The 26,363-nt window shown below is 32.3% G+C and overlaps 1 protein-coding gene across 8 annotated transcripts in view; it reads left to right on the top strand.

The window, feature by feature from the left end:
* The window catches only part of LOC114328375 (uncharacterized), a 985,491-nt gene that overhangs the window by 946,334 nt on the left and 12,794 nt on the right, over nt 1-26,363 (top strand). For all 8 annotated transcript variants that reach the window (XM_050654288.1, XM_050654283.1, XM_050654289.1 and 5 more), the window contains 2 exons: nt 17,852-17,986; nt 23,290-23,791. In XM_050654288.1, coding sequence (XP_050510245.1) covers nt 17,852-17,986; nt 23,290-23,791 — 637 coding nt within the window. The remainder of the gene's footprint in view (nt 1-17,851; nt 17,987-23,289; nt 23,792-26,363) is intronic.

Here is a 26,363-nt window from a genome sequence, read left to right as displayed (position 1 = left end):
TTCGCATTCTGCTCACTCTGCCCATATCTGCCACTGCTGAGTGATCTTTTTATAAACTGAAAATTAAAAAATTATTTGAGATCGACCATCAGTCAAGGGCGGTTGATAAATTTATCTACCATCTCTATAGAGTCGTCAGTATTAAATCAAATTGATATTCACCATACTATAAACAGATTGTTCGAACTGAAGACGCGAAAAATTAATTTTTTATAAAGTATTTCATGTTTTCCTACCAATATCTTTAGTTTTTTATGCTGTTATGCCAAAGATTTATTTTTACTTAATTATTTTAACTTACTTTATTTTTCTGTTGCATGTGTAAGAATGTGTTACAACAAATATTTGTTAATTTTGGGAGCCATTAAATGTTTTTTGCACACAGGCGCTACCGCTACCACGTGCTGGCGCGGCACTGTTAATACCATAAAACCTAACTTTAAAGTCACAAAAAACGATGCTTAAGTCCGGATCTGTTATGGACTGCGACAACATCGAACGAAGACGCGGCTAAACGACCTTCTAGGGCCTTGCATCCAATTCTTGAGATTAAGTTCACACATATGTACGTCCGACGATTATATTTATGTATGTTATTTAGATTGGACTGCGATCTTCAAAACTGCAAATTCAATATATCACTGATTCCCAACGGTGTATCCATTTCTATTAAGTATAGCTATATTGGTTTCTTTGTTCAAACGAAAGAAATTAGCATAAAGTTTTGAAAGGATGGTTTTTTAAATTGATTTTGAGATGTACCCATGTATGATGGCCATGATATATGGTATGAGGGCCATGATATATGGAGCTTCTAAAGGCTCCGGAAATCCTCAAATATTACCTAGTAAACAGTTCATAGTTTTTATGTGGTTGTAGTAAAGTAAAATGAAAATTCAGGAGCACCCAGTTTATGAGATATTCCTATGAATTTTAATGAGACTTTGGTGCTACAAAAATAGGATCTCTGAATCCGTTGACGATGTAAATCCATCAACATCAACAATCCAAAATTGACTACATCCTGAAAATTCAGAACTAGATAAAATTAATAATCCACTTCCATTGATTTTTATGGATGGATGGACCACTTATCCAACTCAGGTGGAAATTCAGTATGTCAGATGACAAATTTTTGTAATTTCGAAGAAAAATAAAACACCTAAACGCACAAAACATTTCAGTCAAATATCCCCAGCACTTGAAAAGGAGAACATCCCAAACGAGAAGGGGAAAGATAAAACGACAAAACAGCGATCAAAAGTACTTACCTCAACACCTATGAAATTTGTTATAGTCCAGAAAGCCACTGCGCATCCGCTAGGAAAAATATGCTGATTCGGATTGTTTGCACAATATTAGTCAAAAAGGAATCCCTTTTAACAAATTTGCATGTTGCCAGGTCCAGAAGTGGGTCAAAAATTGTTTAAACGTTTTTTTTTTTTGTTTTTTTTTTAATTATTTTTTTTACGTCTAATAAAGTTTTTTTAGGTTTTTTGGATCATTCCAAACAGAAAAGGTCTTTAGTGACTTTTCTCTAAAGTTGATAGTTTTTGACATATAAGCGATTAAATATTTATTATAAAAATTGCGAAATCGGCCATTTTTAACCCTCATAAACTATGTGAAAAACTGAAAATTTGAATGTTGCCAAGGTAGGTAGATATTCGCTAAACATCGATTCATGAAATCATGAAGAGTTTTTTGCAATACAGTATCGAGAACCCTTTTGTTTTTTAATTGCTAGTCAAGCGGGCGCGATTTTATTTTCAACCGTTGCATGCATATTGTATGTAATATGCGTTAATATATGTGCGGAAAGAAATTCTGATTCAATTTTTTCCACCATCTTGCTTGAAAAGGTTCCCTATTAACAAATTTTCATGTTGCCAGAGTCAAAAATGGGTCAAAAAAAATTTTAAACAATTTTTTTAACTTGTTTAACAAATGTTTTCCGATTACATCTATATGCAACCAACGCAACGCAACGGTTGAAAATAGTGTCGCGCCCGCTTGATTAGCAATTAAAAAACAAAAGGGTTTTCGATATTGTATTGCCAAAAGCTCTTCGGGATTTCATCAATCGATGCTCATAGAATATCTACTTACCTTGGCAACATTGAAATTTTCGGGTTTTCACATAGTTTTTGAGGGTTAAAAATGGCCGATTTTGCAATTTTTAAATTTTCAATCGCATATATCTCGAAAACTATCACATTTAGAGAAAAGTCACTTGAGATCTTTTCTATTTGAAATGATCCAAAAAACCTAAAAAACATTTGTCCGATACAAAAAAATTAGTTTTAGGAAAAAACAAAAAAAAAACGTTTAAAAAAATGTTTGACTGCTTTTTGATCCTGGCAACATGAATATTTGTTAAAAGGAGACCTTTTCAAGCAAGATGGTGAAAAAAAAACATACATGCAACGGTTGAAAATAGTGTCGCGCCCGCTTGATTAGCAATTAAAAAACAAAAAGGTTTTCGATATTGTATGGCAAAAAACTCTTCGGGATTTCATCAATCGATGTTTAAAGAATATCTACCTACCTTGGCAACATTCAAATTTTCAGTTTTTCACATAGTTTATGAGGGTTAAAAATGGCCGATTTCGCAATTTTTAAATATTTAATCGCTTATATTATGTCAAAAACTATCAACTTTAGAGAAAAGTCACTAAAGACCTTTTCTGTTTGCAATGATCCAAAAACCCTAAAAAAACTTTGTTGCATGTAAAAAAAATAATTTTAAGAAAAACAAAAAAAAAACGTTTAAAAAATTTTTGACCCACTTTTGGACCTGGCAACATGCAAATTTGTTAAAAGGGGTCCTTTTTGAGTAAGATTGTGCAAAAACTCCGAACCAGAATATTTTTCTCAGCGAATGCGCAGTGGCTTTCTGGACTATTAGTAGTTTTGAAATGAAAAAAAAACGAGCGGTCAAAAAGATTAAAGTAGAAAATCGGGCTGATACTAGTATAAAAGGTACTAAAAACAGAAATAATTTAAATAAATATAAAAAATGCAAAGGAGAGTTCAGTATCTTCCCGAGTTTGTGGGAGGACAAAACTTTGTTATGTGATGATGGAGACGAGTTTGATGAAGATTTTGTTGAATAAAGGAAGGGGGGGTGAGATTGGAGTGGAGGAACTATGCGTCATGTGTGGTTATTTCAATAAAGATAAAGAACTATTGCACAACTGTGGAAACTGGTCGCATGTTTTGTGTTCCGGGTATGATACCCACTGGTGTATGCTTAGCTCACGCCAATTGCTATTCTGGGCGTATAGTATAACATATTGGCTTTATCATCATCATTCTCTTTGCCTTATCCCTATGCGGGGTCGGCTTCCCTAATTGCATTTCTCCGCACAATTCTATCTTGGGTCATATCAATATTAATCCCCTTTACGAACATGTCCTGCCTAATCGTCTCCCCCACGTCTTCTTTGGTCTTCCTCTCCTACTCCTTCCAGCAATCTGCACTTCAGCAATTCTTCGTATTGGGTGATTAACGTCTCGACGTTGAACATGACCAAACCATCTCATTGGCGTCAATTGGTGCCACACCTAGACTTCCCCTAATATACTCATTTTTAATTTTATTCTTTTTTGTCACTCCACTCATCCATCTAAGCATTCTCATTTCCGCCGCATGCATTCGTTATTCCTCTTTCTTTTTCACTGCCCAACATTCAGTTCCGTGCATCATAGCCGGCCTTATGGCTGTTTTATAGAATTTTCCCTACAACTTCATTGGAATTTTCCTGTCACACAGCACACCACTCGCTTCCTTCCACTTCATCCATCCAGCCCTAATTCTACTGCATGTATATCCATCTATTTCTTCATTACTCCGTAATATCGATACCAGGTACTTAAAACTATTGCTTTTTACAATCAGTTCACCATCCAAAGATACCATTTTATTTGTAGTAACTCAATCTTTAAATGAGCATTCCAAATACTCTGTCTTTGTCCTAATAAGTTTTAAACCTTTTTCCTCGAGAGCTTGTCTCCACTGTTCCAGTTTTTGTTATAAGTCTCTTTCACTATTTCCTACTAACACGACATCATCAGCATACATTAAGCACTATGGAATTTTACCCTGTAGTTTCCCTGTTATCTGGTCCAAAACTAATGAAAATAAATACGGACTAAGCACCGAGCCTTGGTGCAATCCTACTTTCACATGAAATTGATCAGTCTCTCAGTCTCTCCCACACCTGTCCTAACACTAGTCGTTACTCTCTCATACATATCCCTCACAATCTTTACATATTCACCAGGGACTCCTTTCTTATTGAGTGCCCACCACAGAATCTCTCGAGGAACTCTATCATATGCTTTCTCAAGATCGATGAACGCCATATATGAGCGTTCGTTTCTTTACTCCTGTATTTTTCCATCAACTGCCTTATAATGAAAATTGCATCTGTTGTTGATCTGCCCTGCATAAAGCCAAATTGATTCTCGGATATTTCGGTCTCTTCACGTATCCCGTGTCTATTAATTACTCTTTCCCATATTTTCATGGTGTGGCTAAGCAATTTTATAGCCCTGTAGTTTGTACATTGTTGTATATCTCCCTTGTTTTTGTAGACAGGTGGTAGTATACTGCTTCTCCATTCGTCTGGCATTTGTCCAACTTCCATAATTCTATTAAATAGACCTGCTAGCCACCTTGCTCCTGTCTCTCCCAATGCTCTCCATACTTCCCCAGGAATATCATCTGGTCCTACCGCTTTTCCTTTCTTTATTTTTTGAAGCGCTTGAGCCACTTCCTCGTTTGTTATTTTGGTGACCATTGCTGCTACTGTCTCCGTTGCTGTCTGTCAAATTCTTCATTTAATAAGCTGTCAAAGTACTTTCTCCATCTCTTTTTGACATCCTTTTCGTGAACTAGTAGGGGAAGAGGGGTATGATGGGGTAGCTAAGGAAAATAACAAAAATACAACATAATTACTACGTTTATTACTATTACTAATTGATGGCGCGTTACGTCATTAATCTAACTATGATTTGGTACAATCTTTGGAAAATCAACCTATCACATTTTTCAACAATTAGCGATTAATAAGAACATTATGAAAAACCATCTTGCCCCATACTATGGGGTATGATGGGGTAATGGAATTGGGGCAGGATGGTGATGCTAATTAATTCTCACAAAACAAACAAAAATGTGTATTTGCTCCAGATTTTCATTGTCCACCCTAGCACAAGCATTGTGAGCTCAACATCCACAGATCTGGCAGCCTACCCAGGGTTCTGACGATGTCACTTTTTCTATAGCTGTTTTCATAACATCTCTCGACCACTCTCCTCTTTTTGTTTTTTTCTTGTCAGTACGTACCATGGTATTATCTAAAACAATAATCCATTGTTATTTATTAAGAAATTTAAATTAACCCAGACTTACCACCAATGTCCCATCATACCCCGCACCCAATACCCCATCTTGCCTCAAAAGGTAACTTTGAACAAAAAAAAAATTTCACTAATTAAATGTTTAACGTATTCACACAAACAATATGCCATTATCAAAATAAGAATACTAGTAAACAACGATAAAAAAGACATTAATGAGGTGATCATAATTACCTTAAAATAACGATTGTTGTCCTTGCACAAAATTAGATCAACGGAGCGCTAAAACAGTTTTCCGTTTGTAAACAAAAAACGCGTGCACTCTCATTCACGGTTTCTCTTGCAGTGACCGTTAGTCGAATGACTCTTCCTATTGAGTTACTGCATGCTATTCACCAACGTGTAGTTTCTTGTTTGTGTGCGGTACCCCGTCTTACCTCGCGACCCCGTCATGCCCCCCATTCCCCTATTTTATTATTTTCATCTCGGACATATTGGCTATAAAGGTCTATTAAACTTTGTTTCTGTATTACAACGATATTTTTTGTATTAAACGATCAAATGTGAAAATTGGAAGAGAAGTGTGAGAAGAAATAGAGATAAGGAGAGAGGTTAGGCAAGGTTGCATACTGTCGCCGTTATTGTTTAATGATTATTCTGAAGAAATACAAGAAGCTTTGGTAAACGAGACAGTCAGCATAAACGTGAATAGAAGTTTAATTAATAACATTAGGTACGCCTACGATACAGTTATAACAGCCGACAACTTGGAAGACGAAAGAATAATGAACAAAATATTATACCTAGTGGAGAATACGGACTCTCTCTCTTAACATCAAAAATACAGTTACCTTGAAGCCTAGAGCAGCTGAAGAAACTTTGCTTGTATCTTGACACCTAATTATTGATATCATAGTCGGCTATTCGGCTATTCTTCGTTTATTTATTGAAGTTTTTCGCTTTTGTGACTATGTAAAACCAGTAAAATTTTGAACAAATTTAAAAACATGTAAGTGATATACGAATACGATTTCAAACAATAGTTTTTTTTGTAAAATGTAGCAAACAAGAGGATAGGGTCTTTAAACATAATTAATGTGGGTAAGTTCTAGCAGAAAATTAAGAAACACCATAAATTACCACCAGCTCACTGGCTTGCATGAATTAGAATCGCAATTATTTTGTAAACAAGTTGTTTTTTGACCTTGAAGTACTGACACCGGTCGTAATCCTCGGCTACTTACACATGTTTTATAATGTAATTAAACTGATTTATGGAGACACCTGACCATTGCCGAATTTTAGCATTTTTGCTCGTTTATCAGTAAGACAATATTTTATGAACGTATCTTATTGTAGAAGAAATGCGAAAAGATTCCCAGGATCGTTAGTAGAGTTGTTATATTGTTAACAATATAATACATTTAAATTCTGATTTCTGGCTTTCTATATTTAAGCCAAATACCCAGGCTGTGGGTGAAAAAACGTGATATAATTCAGGAATTTTTGAAACCTATCAGGTGTTGTAAAGGACGATGCCAGGAATAACTTCTACTAAAATGTGACCAAAAATATTGTGAGCTTTTTTTTTAATTGCGATTTTCATTTGTTAAATTTGCAATTTTTAAAGATTTTTAATTTTGCAGCTTATGATATTGATTTTAGAGAAAAACTTTTTGATAGAAAGTTGTAGTAAATTAAAAAACCTACAATTTGAGCTATGGTAAGTTTAATTTTGTTTATTGGTTATTGCAAAACAGCATGCGAAAGGTCCAAAATGGCCGTTTTTTACAATTGCGTTATTTATTGTACAAATAATTTTTTTTATTTTTTAAAGCTTTAAAATTAAAATCTTTCAATTCCAAACATAAAAAAATTGCAAGGCCGGATTAACGAATTTGTTGCTTAGATATTATAAATTGTTTATCCCAAGAGGTCAAATGTCGAAGGCTATAACTTTTTGAAGAAAAATCGTAGAGAGTTGTTGTAACATCCAATATCCTTCTAAAGAGTTATATTTTCATATTCTGATGTAAATAAATGCATAAAACATTTTTAAACCTCTAATTTTTGGGTTTGAAAATAAGGGGGCAAATTTCGTTATAAACATTTAGAGCTGAAGCGGCCCAGTACATCCTATGAGTTTTTAACTTACAGATTATTGTTGCTGAAGAGGAAACGAAGATTTATAAAAAAATAAAAAATTTCTACGACCAGCTGAAGCCGAGTTAAATGTTGGGTTTGAAAATAAGGGGGCAATTTTCGTTATAAACATTTAGAGCTGAAGCGGCCCTGTACATCCTATGAGTTTCTAACTTACAGATTATTGTTGCTAAAGACGAACGAAGATTTATAAAAAAATAAAAAAATTTACAACCAACTGAAGCCGAGATAATTGTTTATTTTTTCTTAAATCGTAGTGCCTTTATTTATAACAATTAAGAAATTATTTTACAGTCATTGACTAAAGAAAGACTTATATTATCTTAAAATAAAAATTATTATAAACTATAATTACATTTAATTATTAAAAATTATTTTTAAAATCGGTGCTTTTGCGAGCGGCCGAATTTTGCAAATCGCCCGGCTCGCTTCAAATCCGCGCGCTCGGAAAATTTTTACGTAACTTGTATTAAATTTTGACCGAAAACAATTCAATAATATTACCATTATAATATACAGTGTATTTACCACTGTATTTGTTTTTCTTGATAAACTTTTATATGTGAAATCTCATTTCTGAAGAAATAATATTACAAAAATGATACATATAACTATATTTTTAATTTTTGCATTGTTATATAAATATAATAATAATAATGTTACTTCTTATTATACAATATAAAACGTTTTCTTCTTGTAGTGACTATCCGTTTTGGATGTTGGCGACCATCATGGCAATTTGGCAAACCCCATTTGGAAACTGAGAACCAGGAAGGCGAAGGATTACCTTGCTAGAAAATTTACGTACGTCGTTCAACACAACAACTACAAATCGTTTTAGAGCAGCAGTACCGATTTAGTGTGCAAGTACAGATTGCCATGATGGTCGCCAACATCCAAAACGGATAGTCACTACAAGAAGAAAAAGTTTTATATTGTATAATAAGAAGTAACATTATTATTATTATATTTATATAACAATGAAAAAATTAAAAATATAGTTATATATTTCATATTATATATGTATCATTTTTGTAATATTATTTCTTCGGAAATGAGATTTCACATATAAAAGGTTATCAAGAAAAACAAATACAGTGGTAAATAGACTGTATATTATAATGGTAATATTATTAAATTTTAATGTTGTTCTGAAGCTATTTCCTTGTGGCATTTTTTTATGATTAATTATTTATATGGGAAATAAGCCACAATTAAATTATTATTAAAATATAAAATTATTAAATTATTTTCAATAAAAATTTAATACAAGTTACGTAAAAATTTTCCGAGCGCACGGATTTGAAGCGATTTGCAAAATTCGGACGCTCGCAAATGCACCGATTTTAAAAATAATTGTTAATAATTAAATGTAACTGTATTTTATGATTATTTATAATTTAAGATAATATAAGTCTTTCTTTAGTCAATGACTGTAAAATAATTTCTTAATTGTTGTAAATAAAGGCACTACGATTTAAGAAAAAAGACACAATTATCTCGGCTTCAGTTGGTTGTAGAAAATTTTTATTTTTTTATAAATCTTCGTTTCGTCTTCAGCAACAATAATCTGTAAGTTAGAAACTCATAGGATGTACATAGTCCAGAAAGCCACTGCGCATCCGCTAGGAAAAATATTCTAATTCGGATTTTTTGCACAATCTTACTCAAAAAGGACTCTTTTTAACAAATTTGCATGTTGCCAGGACCAAAAGGTGGTCAAAAATTTTTTAAACGTTTTTTTTTTGTTTTTTTCCTAAAAATATTTTTTTTGCATGGAAAAAAGTTTTTTTAGGTTTTTTGGATCATTCCAAACAGAAAAGGTCTTTAGTGACTTTTCTCTAAAAATGATAGTTTTTGACATATAATCGATTAAAAATTAAAAAATTGCGCAATTGGCCATTTTTAACCCTCAAAAACTATGTGAAAAACTGAAAATTTTAATGTTGCCAAGGTAGGTAGATATTCTTTAAACATCGATTGATGAAATTCCGAAGAGTTTTTTGCAATACAATATTCAAAACTCCTTTGTTTTTAATTGCTAATCAAGCGTTCGCGACACTCTTTTCCACCGACAGTATGGTGCAAATGAAAGGAATAAATTCGATATTTCGTAAACCAGCGACTTTGAAGAAAAATCCCGAAACAGGTCGATTTTTATTTTTAAGTTATGATATTGTGGCATATATGGTATACTAGTGACGTTATCCGTCTGGGCGTGATGACGTAATCGATGATTTTTTGAAATGAGAATGGGGGTCGTGTGGTAGCTCATTTGAAAGGTTCTTTAATTCTCTATTCAGTAATGTAAACATTTACATAATTATTTATACAGGGTGTCCTTCTACTTCCTTTTTGTCAATTAATTTAATTTATTAAAAAAATTTTGGACACCCTGTATAAATAATTATGTAAACGTTTATATTGCTGAATAGAGAATTGAAGAACCTTTCAAATGAGCTAGCACATGACCCCTATTCTCATTTAAAAAAATCATTGATTACGTCATCACGCCCAGATGGATGACGTCACTAGTGTACCATATATGCCACAATATCATAACTTAAAAATAAAAATCGACCTGTTTCGGGATTTTTCCTTAAAGTCGCCGGTTTACGAAATAACGAATTTATTCCTTTCATTTGCACCATACTGTCGGTGGAAAATAGTGTCGTGCACGCTTGATTAGCAATTAAAAAACAAATGAGTTTTGAATACTGTATTGCAAAAAACTCTTCGGGATTTCATCAATCGATGTTTAAAGAATATCTACCTACCTTGGCAGCATTAAAATTTTCAGTTTTTCACATAGTTTTTGAGGGTTAAAAATGGCCGATTTCGCAATTTTTCAGTTTTTATTCGCTTATATGTCAAAAACTATCATTTTTAGAGAAAAGTCACTAAAGACCTTTTCTGTTTGTAATGATCCAAAAAATCTAAAAAAACTTTTTTCCATGCAAAAAAAATATTTTTAGGAAAAAAACAAAAAAAACGTTTAAAAAATTTTTGACCACCTTTTGGTCCTGGCAACATGCAAATTTGTTAAAAGAAGTCCTTTTTGAGTAAGATTGTGCAAAAAATCCGAATTAGAATATTTTTCCTAGCGGATGCGCAGTGGCTTTCTGGACTAACAGGGCCGCTTCAGCTCTAAATGTTTATAACGAAAATTGCCCCCTTATTTTCAAACCCAACATTTAGCTCGGCTTCAGCTGGTCGTAGAAATTTTTTATTTTTTTATAAATCTTGGTTTCCTCTTCAGCAACAATAATCTGTAAGTTAAAAACTCATAGGATGTACAGGGCCGCTTCAGCTCTAAATGTTTATAGCGAAATTTGCCCCCTTATATTCAAACCCAAAAATTAGAAGTTTAAAAATGTTTACGCATTTATTTACATCAGAATATGAAAATATAACTCTTTAGAAGGAGATTGGATGTTTCACCAACTCTCTACTATTTTTTTTTCAAAAAGTTATAGCCTTCGACATTTGACCTCTTGGGATAAACAATTTATAATATCTAAGCAACAAATTCGTTAATCCGGCCTTACATTTTTTTTATGTTTGGAATTGAAAGATCTTCATTTTAAAGCTTTAAAAAATAAAAAAAATTATTTGTACAACAAATAACGCAATTGTAAAAAACGGCCATTTTGGACCTTTCGCAGGCTGTGTTGCAATAACCAATAAACGAAATTAAACTTACCTTAGCTCAAATTGTAGGTTTTTTAATTTACTACAACTTTCTATTAAAAAGTTTTTCCCTAGAATCAATATCCTAAGCTGCAAAATTAAAAATCTTTAAAAATTGCAAATTTAACAAATGAAAATCGCAATAACAAAAAAGCTCACAATATTTTTGGTCACATTTTAGTAGGAGTTATTCCTGGCATCGTCCTTTACAACACCTGATAGGTTTCAAAAATTCCTGAATTATATCCTGAAATCGACCTATTTTTCACCCACAGCCTGGAGTAAAACTACAGACGCTCAAGCAACGTGACGCTAGCAGAGACAACACGTGTGGTTGTAATGATTCCTTCTTTAGAAATACATAATTAACGAATAATATGAAATTTTCAAATATTTGTAATTTTAATATACCTATCACAAATATTATCTTAAAAATGCCACTTAACTCCTAAAAATCATACGAACAAATTGAATTTTGCTAAAAATGTAAATTTATGACCACAGAAAGATAAATCGTCAGTTTGTAAGAAAAATTTGAACACTTAATATCTTAGAAAAGAAGCAGTTACGGATATACGTTTATATTATAGTAAACTGTCATTATTTTTCACGCAAAAATATCCTGTAAATTTTGGCACACTTAGACTTATTTACTAACACCCTGTATTTCGTTCGAAGCATTATTCCTTCTTTCTAAATCCTGTAAAATAAATTTACTTTAAAATAATCTTTAATGAATAACAAATAAAATTGATCAAATAATAATAATAATAAAGGTAAATAATAATAATAAATCTCTTATATTCACAATTGAACGGAAACTAAATGTTAAACAATCCATGAAGATTATTCATTAAACAAACAAATTTAATATATAATTAAAATTAATATCATTAATATAATTTAAAAAAAGACGAAGAACTTAAAATAGGAAATAAATCATTAAATACTAATGATAATACTAGTAGCAAAAACATTTATTGTAAACTACCAATTAAAATCGGTATTACGTAATTATTGGAAGGTATAATTATTAGAATGATTACAATTCTGAGACGAGCAAATGATACTCGGGGAGGTCATTAACATCTTTAAACAAAATAAATACATTACGTTTTATTTTATATAAATCTGTTGCGAAGGACAAAAAAAATGCCGAAGGGATTGTCAAAAAACTACAATTAAAAATTGTGAGAAAATTTCAAAGATTCAAAAAAGACGAATTTTATTTTTTATTAAAAGAACTGTTATTTTTCACATTTTTAGCGCATTTTTATTTTGTTTTTATCTGTTTTCAATATGTACATATCTGAAACTTATGTTGGTATTTCTCTTATTTTGTATATTGGAGGAGTATGTAATTTATGAAATTTATTTATGAAACAGTTCATGAAGTATGCTTTTTGCGAACGCACGCGATTTTTAGAGCACGAGCGACGACGGAGCGAGTGCTATACATCGCGTAAGTTCGCAAAAAGTACTTCACGCACAGTTTCATACAAAATTTTATCTACGATAAACAAATAAAAAAAACTGTAACTTTTCGTCACTGGAATTCATTTCTATTCTCCAATTTTTAGAACTTTGACATTTAAAAATCCTAACTACTTTCAAACCACAAAACTGTCAAAAATTTTTTTGTAAGTCATTGCTCATATTGTCATCACCATGACAACGTGAAAATTAAGGATATTTGATTATATGGAAGTGTGCCAAAAACCCCATTGAAAGTGTGCGAAAAAGTAAATCCCATTTAAAATACATTGTTACTTCACGCACACTTTAAACCCTTCACGCACTGCTATCTATAATGACAGTTTTCACAAACTAAAAACTTATACATAATATGACATAGAGTAATAAATACCTTTTTCTTGTAATCCCTCTGGTTATTCTATTCTATTCACTCTGAGTATTAGTTCTATCTTTACCCCTTTCATAGGTATTCAGTCTGAAGTTCCTTAACATTTTCCATGCCTACCTTGCTTTTCAGCTTCCCATTATGTTATCTTTATATTTTTTGCCAAATTTTTTTTCTATGGCCCTATGGCCTTGCTAAAACAGCTACTTTCCCACACCGGAAAAGTAAATTTTCCCACACTAGATATTAAAAATATTTCCTCTGTTGTTTATTCGGGCATCTCTGACCGCCTTTTCCAGGGATATGTTGAAAAGGAGACACGCTAGCGTTCTCCCTGTCGCAGCCCAGCATGAGTTTTATTTCCCTTAGCACAAAGATTTGGTTTGTTGTTGATTGGCCAGGCCTAAAACCACTTTGATATTCGCCAAGAAACTCATCTGAATATGCACTTGGCGACCATGTAAGATACTCGAAAATATTTTGTATGCTGTATTATAATAATACATAAAGGGGAAGATAAAGATCCTGCCTTACCGAAACCATATAGACCGGTATGTTTATTGAATACAATGGGAAAATTACAAGAAAAATTACTATGTAAAAAATTAAATCAAATAAGAACAGAAATTGGATTACATCCTGGTCAGTATGGTTTTAGGAAAGCTAGATCAACAGAAGATGCAATAAATAAAGTATTTGAAATAGTAAATGAAAGCATAAAAAAGTATGTTTTAATGATCTTTATAGACGTGTCTGGGGCTTTTGACAATCTTTGGTGGCCGTCATTCTTTGAAAGACTTCGAAGAATGAGATGTTCAAAGAATCTGTACGGAAGTCTTAGAAACTACTGTCAAGACCGATATGCAAGCCTAAGCTGTCCAACAGGAAAAAAGACAAAACATATCACAAAAGGATGTCCACAAGGATCAGTATGTGGACCTACGTTCTGGGATGTAATGCTAGAGGAACTGTTGGAACAATTGACTATAGATCCTGAAGAGGTTGGAAGCATAGCATATGCAGATGATTTGTTGTTGATTATAGATGCAAACTCAAGAAGAGAATTAGAAAATAAATCAAATGAAGTAATAATAAGAGTAAATGATTGGATGAATAAAGTAAAATTAACAATATCAGATTCAAAAACAACATATAGTTTAATAAAAGGAAATTTAGAAAGAGATCCAATTATAAAAATAAGAGGGAAAACAATAAAAAGAAAAATGGAAACAAGATATTTAGGTATTATAATAGACGAACAAAAATTATTTACAAAACACATGAGTTGTGTCTGTAAAAAGGCAACAAAGATCATGCATAGCATTGCTAGACTAGCACAGAAGGAATATAGAATTTCGTTCCGACAGATGAGAATATACCTAAGTACAATACTTGCATCTTAAAAGATTTAACTTAAAAGATGATGCATATTGTGAATGTGGAGAACTAGGTACACCAGAATATATAGTGTTACATTGTGAAAATACTATAGAAAATGAAGAACATAGAGAAATGAGAAGAAGATTAGAAAGAATTGAAATAAAAGATATATTACAAAATGAAGAATATTTTGAAATATTAAATAATCTAACAGAAATAATATCTAAAAAACAACAAGAAATCTATAATAATAGAAGAAGACAACAAATAATCCAACCCTGATGAAGTTGAGTAAGATAAAGTTAAAATAAATAAAATAAAATATAAATTCAAAAATAGATGTTTACAATTATAATAATAATAATTCAATACAAAATAAATAAATAAAAATAATAGTTCAATAAATAATTCATTAATTAAAAAAAAGACTACTAACTCTCTTCTGAAAATAGAGGGACTGTCTTTATAACTTAGAAGGGAGTTGATAGTACCAAAAATATTTTAACAAATGTATATTGTTTATTTAAATTTGTTAAATGTATTTGTTAAATGTAATTAATAGATTATGGCAAATTAATTAATAAATTGTAAAAATAGATTAAGTAGTTTAGTAAAAAATGTAAAAATATAAAAAAAATATCTGTAATCCCATCAGGAAAAAACGACCTGGATTAGTCACTAGAGGCCAGGTCATATGTATAAACAATAAATAAAATAAAAATAAACAAAAAATATGCTGTATTAAGGAGAGTTATTTCCTTATACATTCTACATTCCAATTGATCACCCATTTTGTGTAGCGGGCAAACGATTCCAATACACCACTCTTCCAGGATTTATTCCTCATTCCAGGCTCTCAGTATTATTTTATATATTTGATTAGTCATTTGATAAGTCAGAGTAGCATCTCCACATTTAGTAAGTTTCGTGAGTATACCATCACTTCCTGGAGATTTATTATTTTTAAGTGTTTTATTTCATCCCGTACTTCTTGAAATGATGGAGGATCTAATAGTGTAATGTTGCTTGCTCCTAAGGGTGGTTGATTTGGATCTTCTACTTCGATAGTATAGGTAGTTCTTTATAGTGTTCCACCTATATTTTCAATAGTTATTTTTTGTATTGAGTATACGCCCCTCCTTATCCTTACATAGTCTGAACCTTGGTTTGAATTCCTTTTTTGCATTATTCAGAGTTTTATAGAATTTTCTTGTTTGATTTTCCTTTTTTAATGCCTTAAATTCTTTCAATGTTCTATTTTCATAAGTTCGCTTTTTTCTTCTGTGAATACACTTCTCTTCTCTTCTAAAATCTTTATATTTTTGCTATTTTTCTCGGGTTCTTTCTTCTTTCAATGTCCTCACACTAAGCATCGAACCAGTCATTGCATGGTGTAGTGCAGTCACTGAAGGTGGATATGAGCTATTACCTCCGATTTCGTTGAACCTCCATCGATTTGCATGAAAATTGGTGAGTGGTTAGAGGATATCCCAAGGAACAAAGGTAACATGGTGTCAACTTGCGCTTTTACCCTGGGGGTGGATGCCACCCCTCCTCGGGGGTGAAAATTATTTTATTAAACATAACCCCACAATTCGATAGAGGAACAAATTGTAAGCAAAATTTGTTATATAAAGTTATTAAAATAAATGAAAACTTTTTAAATTATTAAAGATTAAAGATTTTAATTTTTCTTGAGAAAAATGCACGTTTTTAACCGATTTTTCATAAATAACTCAAAAACTATAAGTTTTTACAAAAAAGTTATTATTATCAAAATTGAGGCTAATCAAAAATCAAATAACTCCATACTAGAAAAACCTTTCAATGTTAAGTAAAAGTGAGTTATAGGTAATTAAATCTGTATTTCTTTCGTCGAGTACCCAAATCTAAGCATTCAAGCTTAAATACCGGGAAAATGATGCATTTTATAACATAAACTTATTAAATATTTGTCAAAGTTCTTAGAAATATCTATCAAATAAGCCCTCAAACAAGTTGATAGCATTAAAATTTATGCACCAAAAATGTTTCAAAATTTCTCTTAAAATTTTTTCCAAAAAATGGTATTGTTTTTTTGTAAATAGATCCGTTAATTTTTAAGATATCAGGTTCACCTAAAAACTAATTAAAAGTTAATTCTAAGAGCTATTAAAAACGTCGAATTTAGTCTTTTAAATCTCTTACTTTTTTAAAAATAAAAGAATAAATGGCCCCGGTTACATGGTTCTCGCAGCAAAATTGAAATTTTAAACGTTTCTATCTCGGTTATTTTTTACTCTATGGAAATAGTAAAATGGGTAAAGTATTTGGAATAGAAAAAACTAAAAATTTAATTACATATAATTTTTACGTATATTGAGTATTTTTGGAGTTATTATCAAAAGAAAATGAAAAGAACGATAATTTTAAAAATTCTGATTTTTTAAATTATATCTCTTTTTTTCAAAAATATACATTCTAAACCGGTCAAAATTGTTAAAATCATTAACTATGTTAACGTAAAGAAATTCTTGTGAGAATTACTACAAATTTTAATTTTTGTGGAAATGGCGTATGTTTTATTTTTCACTTTTTCCTAAAAAAATCGAAAGTGTTCTCTTATTTTCATCATTCCTTGCTTAATTTTGATGCTATTAACTTCTACTGGAGCTCGTTTGATAGGTATTCCTAAGTATTTTGACAAGTGCTTAACAAGTATATTCTATAAAATGCATCGTTTTCCCGTTATGTAAGCTTGAATACTTAGATTTGAGTACTCGTCTAAAAAAACATACATTCAATTACCCATAACTCACTTTGAAATAACGTTAGTTTAGTTCTTTAAGTGGGAAGTGTATTAAATTTTTTATTTTCTTTAATTTCGGTAATAATAATTTTTTTACAAAAGCTTACAGTTTTTGAGTAATACGTGAAAAACAACTTTAAAACATGCATTTTTTTCAAGAAAAAATAAAATCTTTGATAATTAATAACTCAAAAAGTATTGATTTATGTTAATAACTTTATATAACAAATTTTGCTTAGAAGTTGCCCCTCTATCGATTTCTGGTATTATTTTTAATAAAAAAAAATCACCCACGAGAAGGGATGGCATCCACCCCCAGGGTAAAAGCGCAAGTTGGCATCATGTCACCTTTGTTCCTTGAAGTATCTTCTAACTACTCACCAATTTTCATGAAAATCGGTGAAGGTTCAACGAAATCGGAGGTGAAAACCTTCAGTGACTCCACTAGTGGTGGTCTTTCTGGCCATAGAATATTATTTGCTGCGTCTTTAATAAAGCCCAGGAATCGACAGTTAAAATATTTCCAATTATGAATGAAACACCCTGTATTTAACATTTATTAATAAGTTTGAGTTTTATTAATGAGTTTGTATTTGTTCCAGAACTACGACAGACGACGCTTGTCATCACCAAGTCCGAGTCCCACACGCGAACATCAAAGAAACGTCAAATCCGAATCAACACACGGAAGTTGGTTTAAATCCTTGGACCGATTGTCACGAAAAAAATCGAAAAAGGTAATAAATTTATTCGCCCCGAGCGTTAACAAAGTGTCAAAGCAAAATCGACCGACCTGCTCATGGTGGCGGATTTTTGAAATTTTATAAGGACGCTTTGTGTATGTTTAAATGAGACATTTAAAAAAAATGCCGTGTCACGCTAGTGATATTATGTATTAATATAAACAGAAAATAAAAACGCACTTAATCTGATATAAATTCTTCACTTTCCAATATTGATTATCAGTTCGATTTTGTATACATAACCTCACTATCGCAGTTTATGTCAATAAATCTTTATTAACGCAAAAGAAAATATTGTTGTTGCACTATAAATTACAGTATAAATTAATAACTAATGAATTCTAACAATTTTTTTCGGTTATTATCACTACAAAATAAAATATTCAAGTTTAACAAAATAATCCCATAAGACTCAATGTTAAAACGTCCTTACAAAATCTGACAGCGTGTCACGTGACTGTAAGTAGAGGGGAGACGCACGGAGCCAATTGAGCTATTGCAATTTTACTTGAAAAGAATTGTTCGGTTTTTTTTTTGTTATTTATTTTCTGTCTGTCTTATCATCGATTCGTATTCTTTCTTATTTTAATATTCAATGAATGAATATTAATTGCTAGATGAAGTAGTTTTCAATCCTAATAGCAATATTAATAATATTTAAAAATATTAAAATATTACTAAAAGATTTTTAAACTGAAAACTTATTGGTCCATTTCCTTGGTAACACCTAAAATTTGCAAGTCAGATGGATGCTGAAGCGAAGAAGACAAGAAGGAATTCAAAAACTTACAATTCACGACCCCGTCTGTTCAGCTGGTAAATTCCAACAGAAAATGGACCTAGTTACTCAAAGAAGTAACGACCAATATAAAAATAAAATAAAAATTCCATTTTTATTCAGTTGCAATGTGAAGGCAAAACAATCTTATTTTTCACTTAGAATACGGAGCGCAGTCCAGCACTCTGAATCGACGATTTTCGACTCTTGTTGGAGTCTCATCGGAGAGACGTAGACCTGCTACTCCATACTCCAAGTGACCAACACCGAGAGTTTATCCTCCCACTGCTTCAGCATCCATCTGGCTTGCAAATTTTAGAAGCCATGGAGGTATTACCAAGGAAATGGACCAATAAGTTTTCAATTTAAAAATCTTTTAGTAATAATTTAATATTTTTAAATATTATTAATATTGCTATTAGGATTGAAAACTACTTCATCTTTCAATTGCCAGATGACGCTAGTTACCTAGTCCATTCACGTCAGTTGCGGTGTGGGGGATAAACTCTCGGTGTTGGTCACTTGGAGTATGGAGAAGCAGGCCTACGTCTCTCCGATGAGACTCCAACAAGAGTCGAAAATCGTCGATTCAAAGTGCTGGACTGCGCTCCGTATTCTAAGTGAAAAATAAGATTGTTTTGCCTTCGCATTGCAACTGAATAAAAATGGAATTTTTATTTTATTTTTGAATATCAATTGGTTTAAAATGTTTTTTACAGTTTATCCCAAACTCCTTTTTCAGTGCGTGTACTAATAGTTTGTCGAATTCACTATAACGCATTAAGGTCGAAGTACAGAAATAAACGTACGTCGTACGTCCGTGATTATCAGACGTAGGACTTCGAAAATTATGTATTTGTAGAAGGATATTTCCATATTAAAGCGACTTATAATATGTATGACAATTACAATACTCTAAATAAATATCCAATCCATGAAGCGAATAAAGATAATTTGAAACAAAAGTAATCTATCGTGACAGTACTTTCACAATTTTAACGGATAAAATGACAATTGACCATTCCATATGACAGTACTTTCACAATTTTAGCGGATAAAATGACAATTGACCATTCCAGGTCACGCGACTGCTAAGGGGCAAATATTGTGTTTTCATTGTTATTTTTGCTATTTTCTCGTTTTATTATAAAAATTCGGCGATTTTAACTACAAAAATGTCAAATATTGGATATTATGATTCCCTCACAGGGGATGCAAAACCCGGCATAATCAGAAAATCAGTATTCTTGACCCACAACTCCCTTCGTTGTGTTGAGAGTGCATTTATTAAAACATCTCGATCTTCAAATGCGGCTGGTATTCTAAAAAACTCATTTTATCTCTTTTACCTTTACTGAAACACTTTACAACTGAACAAAACGCTGGTATTTTAATCATATTTTTAAATTAAACAATAGTTTTCTGCACTAAACGTACTTTGTTTACAAGATGCTCCTCAGCCGCTTTCAAATGACGTCACTCTGGAATGGTCTATTGTAATTCTAGGTTGGAAATTTGTCAACGACGTAAATATAAATATTTTATGTCGTTGGTATATTCGGACATTGTGTAGTGAAATTGTATTCTAGATGTATTTATTTTTTCCTTAAATGATTTAAATATTATCTAATATTCTGCAAAATTTTTATATAAATATTGATATTTATAATTTATATAAACATAAATACAGTCGGAAAAATGAAAGAATACCCATGAACGAACATATAAAGTATTTTCCTGTCACCGTGTCACAAAGAAAATTGCCCAGCGCTAGTACATGTAATAATAATTATTACATGTACTTGCGCTGGCCAATTTTTTGTGTGACACGGTGACAGGAAAATACAGCGTGTTTTATATGTTCGTTCATGGGTATTTTTTCATTTTTCCTACTGTATTCTGACTCAAATCTTATAAATATGACGTCAAAATTAATGACGCACTAAAAAAAGGGGTTTGGGATAAACTTTATAATTGGTGCAGTATTAATTAATTTAATAAAATTACATACGAAATAATAGGGAAAAAGTTTAGGTTAGGTTAGGTTAGGTTAGGTTTGTAGCAATCTAAAACTGTGCGACAGAGAAAAATGTTTGTATTTAGGGTAGGCATCTCTTCCTAATCGGAGAAGTTTATACATAGTGTAGGAAACAGAGGTTGAACCTCGCAAAATGGACACAATTCCGGTTTTATTTTTTTTCTGGTATATTAAGGGGTGCTTATTATGTTACTAATTTTTTCTTAAAAAATTTCGCCCCGGAACCCCCCTTTTCCTCCCGTTAAAGGGGGTAATTTGTGGTTTTTGCGAAACGTAGCCCTTCCTGTACGTTTTGCAAAAAATTTCTTTAATAGGAATATGAAGAGGACTATATTTTCTACTATTTATGACCCGACAGCATATGTCTATCACCCACCGTATAGCGGGGGTGGCGCCCCAAAGTTGACAAGTTTTTAAAAAATATGTTTTTAAAAAAAATTATTTCTCCGTAACTGTAATGTTAATCCCTACGGCAATTTATCACAAATAAGTGGCTGATTTTTTGGTATAAGTTTCATTTAAGGGCAATTGCCCATTTTTTAATTACAGGGTGTTACATTTTAAAAAACCTTTTTTTATACCATCTGAACCGCCAATGCTAGAGTAAAAAAACTTTCAGCGATTACCCATGTACGTGTTATTTACAAATTTGTGTAGTGCACCCCCATATTTTCCCCGGAACCACCATAAAAAAAGAAGAATTAATAAAGAAAATAATCAAAAATTTAGTTTGGGCCACCACTGTGGCTTTAGGGTGCAAAGAAAGTGAAATATGCATAGGTCATAATGTGTAGCAGACAATGTGTTCTTTTATTTTCCATAAGTACGTTATCAATAAAATGAATAGGTGACGAAAAAAAAAACAAAAACTGGAGCCCTCCAAAGCATTTTTGATGTTTACGGCGCCACTGTGCCGTAACGGTTGCTTATACGAAAAAAATGCATAGGACCTTGTTTGTAGAGAAAATAATGGTCTTTAATTCTGTATAAGTTTTGTTTCAAAAGAATGCATAGGTAATGAGAAAATCGTAAAAACATGCTCGCCAAGGGATAAGGATAGTTTCCGCAGTTTATTTTCAGGTATAGGGGTAGTTTCCGCAGGGATGTTGCAATAACCATATATATATTTATGAAAAACCCTATTGATGGAGCATTTGTCCACATGGGTCAAAAAGCAAAAAAAAATTTTTTCAACCCTTCATTTTATTTTATATTTTTGGCTAAATGGGTTGCACCAAGAAATCGCTCCATGTCCATGCATGGATAATAAAAACGTGCTCAAAATTATATATAAAGCATTTTAATAAAGGGCATGGTGTGTGAAGGATTCCAAAAAAATTACTTTTTTATTAATTCTCCTTTTTTTAGGGGTGGTTTCGGGGAAAATATGAGAGTACATTATACAAATTTGTAAATCACACCAGTACATGGGTAATCGCTGAAAGTTTTTTTACTCTAGTATAGGCGGCTCAGACGGTATAAAAAGGGGTTTCTACAAATGTAATACCCTGTAATTAAAAAATGAGCATATGCCCTTAAATGAAACCTATACCAAAAAATCAGCCACTTATTTGCCGCAGGATTTCTTCTTGATTTCCATTACAGTTAGAAAAAAATAATTTTTTTTTAAACATCTTTCTTAAAATCTTGTCAACTTTGCGGCGCCACCCCCGCTAAACAGTGGGTGATAGACATATTATTATGCTTTCGAGAAATAAATAGTAGGAAAGATAGTCCTCTTCATATTCCTATCAAAGAAATTTTTTGCAAAACGTGTAGGAAGAGCTACGTTTCGCAAAAACCACAAATTACCCCCTTTAACGGGACGAAAAGGGGGGGTTCCGGGGCGAAATTTTTTAAGAAAAAGTTAGTCTCATAATAATCACCCCTTGATATACCAGAAAAAATAAAGAAAACCGGACATGTGCCCATTTTGCGAGGTTCAACCTCTGTTTCCTACACTAACAGTCGGCGGCAGTGGGATAATCACGTGACTGCCGCCGATTGGATAAACCTATCCGATTAGAAAGATATGGCTACGAGGATATCACAAAAGCAGGCTGATTATCAAAGATTGGAAAAAACTGTGAATCAAATTAAGCATTTATGAGTCAGCAATCGAAGTTTTGACACCGTATGAAACAAGAAAAACCAAAACAAACTTGTTTTCTTTGTGTCAAACTGTTAGTTAATTGATATCTATTTGTTAACCGTCTGTTAATTCTCTATTAGGCATATCCCCCTAATAAAGCTCCCGACGAGGCCTTAGTATCTTTTTGGTATACGACCGGATTATTACTATCTGAAGTCACCGCTTGGTCTACATACGATAGCAACGATAGCTATGCTATTGCCTGATCTTTTCTTTTTAGCCCTTATGACGCCTCTTCCTTCCTATTGTTATGATAGCAATAAGTTGTATTACATATTTCATAATGTCTTAAGTTTCTACTAATTGCTAATTTAATATTTTCTACACAGGGAGAAAAGGATGCCAACTTCACCAGCGGAACCGAAGATGACACTCCCACAAAACCCACGAAAAATCTCCGATTTTTCGGAGACACCGACCAGGAATCGAACGATAGTATACGCCACAAAACGTCCACCAAAACTCGTGCAGGAATACCATCCAGAGCCAGAAGTCAGTCCACAAGGGAGCTTCATAACATTTCAGAGGAATTCAAGTCGCCTAGAAATAACTACAAGTCTATGACTAATGTTTCTGAGTCCGAAAGGGAGACGAAAGAATCCAGAAGAGGTCTGAAGCCACCGATGTCACCGAACCATCGAACTCCATCTAGAGAAAACCATCGAACTCCATCTAGAGAACACCATCGAACTCCTTCTAGAGAAACTTCACGGCATGACAAAGAGCGAAGCAGGAGGAGAAAGAATGAAGTCAGCTCGGTGGAAAGTTCCACGGAAGGTGATAGCAGCCAACAGTCGCAAAGAAGTATCGTCTATTTGCATGCTGCTACAGGTACGAATAATCTTTAATTGATAAAGAAATTCCATACCGGTTCGAAAACGAAACAAAGGTATTATCAGGAACTACGACGACATATTTGAAAAATCAAGCGGCGATACAATTATTGATTAAAAGGGGACATACTTTTATGGTATTTTTGATTATTTAATATTCACCCCTAAGCCAGAGCAAATGTAGGGCAAATCCACATAATGGACGTCAAATAGGTCATTGTTTGAACGCCCCTACCATACTCTATACCTACATTAGTCTTTAAATGTTTAAATCCAGTTCAATAGGTACTTTATTTTAATTATTTAAAAGGGTTTACACTACATTGTATTTACCAGTTTAATTAGTTGATTTAGTACGCCAATGGCTGAGATTTTAATTTCTTTCTTCGCATAGCTTTTGTTTTTTTTTTGTCACATTTGCCACACTGTATGAACGCCGGTGGTCATCAGTTTCACAATCTGGTCAACTAAGAAATAAGTAGCTAGCTAAAAACATCAATTTTAAAATGTATTTTTTTTTGTAATAAATCAAATAAAGTATTGGACCGAATTTAAAAATTTAAAGACTATAGTCAGAGAACGAAATAGTTGTCAGTGATTCATTTCGACGTTCTTGGATTATTAGGGAATTTGAGGAGAAAGAGGAGCAATGTCAGTGGCGTGGCTAGTACCTATAATTTTACGTGTATAAGTCTATAATTTTATAATTATTATTTTAGTAAGCAATAAGTAACATTTCATGCAACAATTATCATGCAACAATTCCAACTATTGCGTTCTTTGAGTATAATAAGGAATTGCAAGGGCTTTCAAACGATAGCTTATTTGAGCCCAATTGCAATTGCAGAATGTCGGGATTATTCTTACGTTGGTTTAGGGGTGAAAGTAAAATAATCGAAAATACCGGAAAAATGTACAAACATTGAATATTTGCTGGGTTTTTAAAAATGTCGTAGTTCCTCTGTTTCGTTTTCGTCCAGCCTCTCTGTATATAATAAAAAGAACAAATAACTTTTTTTGTTAAAATCTTCTTAGTGCCTTTTTAAGAAGCATTTGTTGTCTGTTTTCTTATACACTTTTTTATTTTTGGGCCTCTGTTATCCGTTTCAATTGTTGAAATCTTTTTTGTTCAATGCTTTTCCACTTTTCCAATTGTTTATGTATATTTAAACCTATTTCAATTATTCCTTTTTTGATTCTTCCTTCCTTTTTCTTATTTTTATTCTAAAATTTTTTTCGTAGTTGGTTAATAATATTCCTTCATGACCTTGCTCATCTCTCTCTCTCTCTCTCTCTCTCTCTCTCTCTCTCTCTCTCTCTCTCTCTCTTTCTCTCTCGCACCTATGGATCCTAAGTGTTTATCTTTTGATTCATTTAAGTTCCCAAAATGAGATTTTGTGGCATATTTTTGCATTTTTATCCTTCCCATTTTTGCATTCTACTATCACTATTTCACTACATTCCTCGACTACAGCAAAATTGTCCTTACTTTCCCAATTCTTCTAATATTATTATTGTTATATTTTTTGAGAAATTTTATATTATATTAATTTGTAAAATAATAAAATATCTATTTTTATATTTCACCTGTCACCGTGATGTGTAATTATGTATATCCGAAACGTCAATAACAAGCGCATTGATAGCCTGGTTGGTAGAGCATTGGACCAGAGATCGAGAAATCGCGAGATCGCGGGTTCAAATCCCGGACGAGTCATATTCTTTATTTTTTTTTATTTTTGGCATTGTTAAGTTTTGGTTAATTTTTGGTAATTATTGTTAAATTGTTAATTTTTTGTATTGTAACTGTTAAGTATACTTATTTCGTTGAAATTATATAATAGAAGTATAACTTCTTACGTGCGTACAAAGTACACACACATTCTTTTTTATTATAGCGCCATCTATCAACAACTATAATAAATGTTATAAATGAGTTAAAGCATCGACGTACCTTTTTGTCTGTCACTTCCAACCATAGATAAGGGGGGAGGGTGCTTCCAACTTAATGCGTTACAAAGAAATCTAAAAACTATGACGCACTAAAAAAACCCTCCATAGAGAAGCACCATATATTCATTTTTCTATTAATAGTGTCGCGTAATTCTATTTGATCCATAGCTTCAATATGTTTCACTGCCCATCTCTCATACTTGTTCTCTTAGCAATATCTGCTATATATGATAGTCACTCCCTGCTATTTTATAATTTGTCTTTCCATCACAAAGAACCCCGGCACTTTTGCAGAGAGGTAGGTAGCTTTGATCATGCTGATTGAGTTGTTATTGCCCCAAGATCCATTTCAATTTAGACCCAAAAATCAATTGTTTTTGGGTCCAAATTAGATCAAAATTGGTACCGTTGCCCTATGCGCATCAATGATGAAAATAAATTGTTAATTGTACCTGTAAAAAATTTGCAATAACTACGTCTTAAAGACCATCAAATTTCATTTGCATCTCTCAACCGGTTTCAGAGCAATAAATAAATCATCAGTTTGTAAGAAAAATTTGAACACGCTGTTCAAAGTTTGTCACACTAACAACCCTTTTTGACACCCTGCAGTGTCA

This window comes from Diabrotica virgifera, chromosome 6 (genome assembly GCF_917563875.1).
Source record: "Diabrotica virgifera virgifera chromosome 6, PGI_DIABVI_V3a".
Classification (NCBI taxonomy): domain Eukaryota; kingdom Metazoa; phylum Arthropoda; class Insecta; order Coleoptera; family Chrysomelidae; genus Diabrotica; species Diabrotica virgifera.
This window is presented reverse-complemented; position numbering and strand designations above follow the sequence as displayed.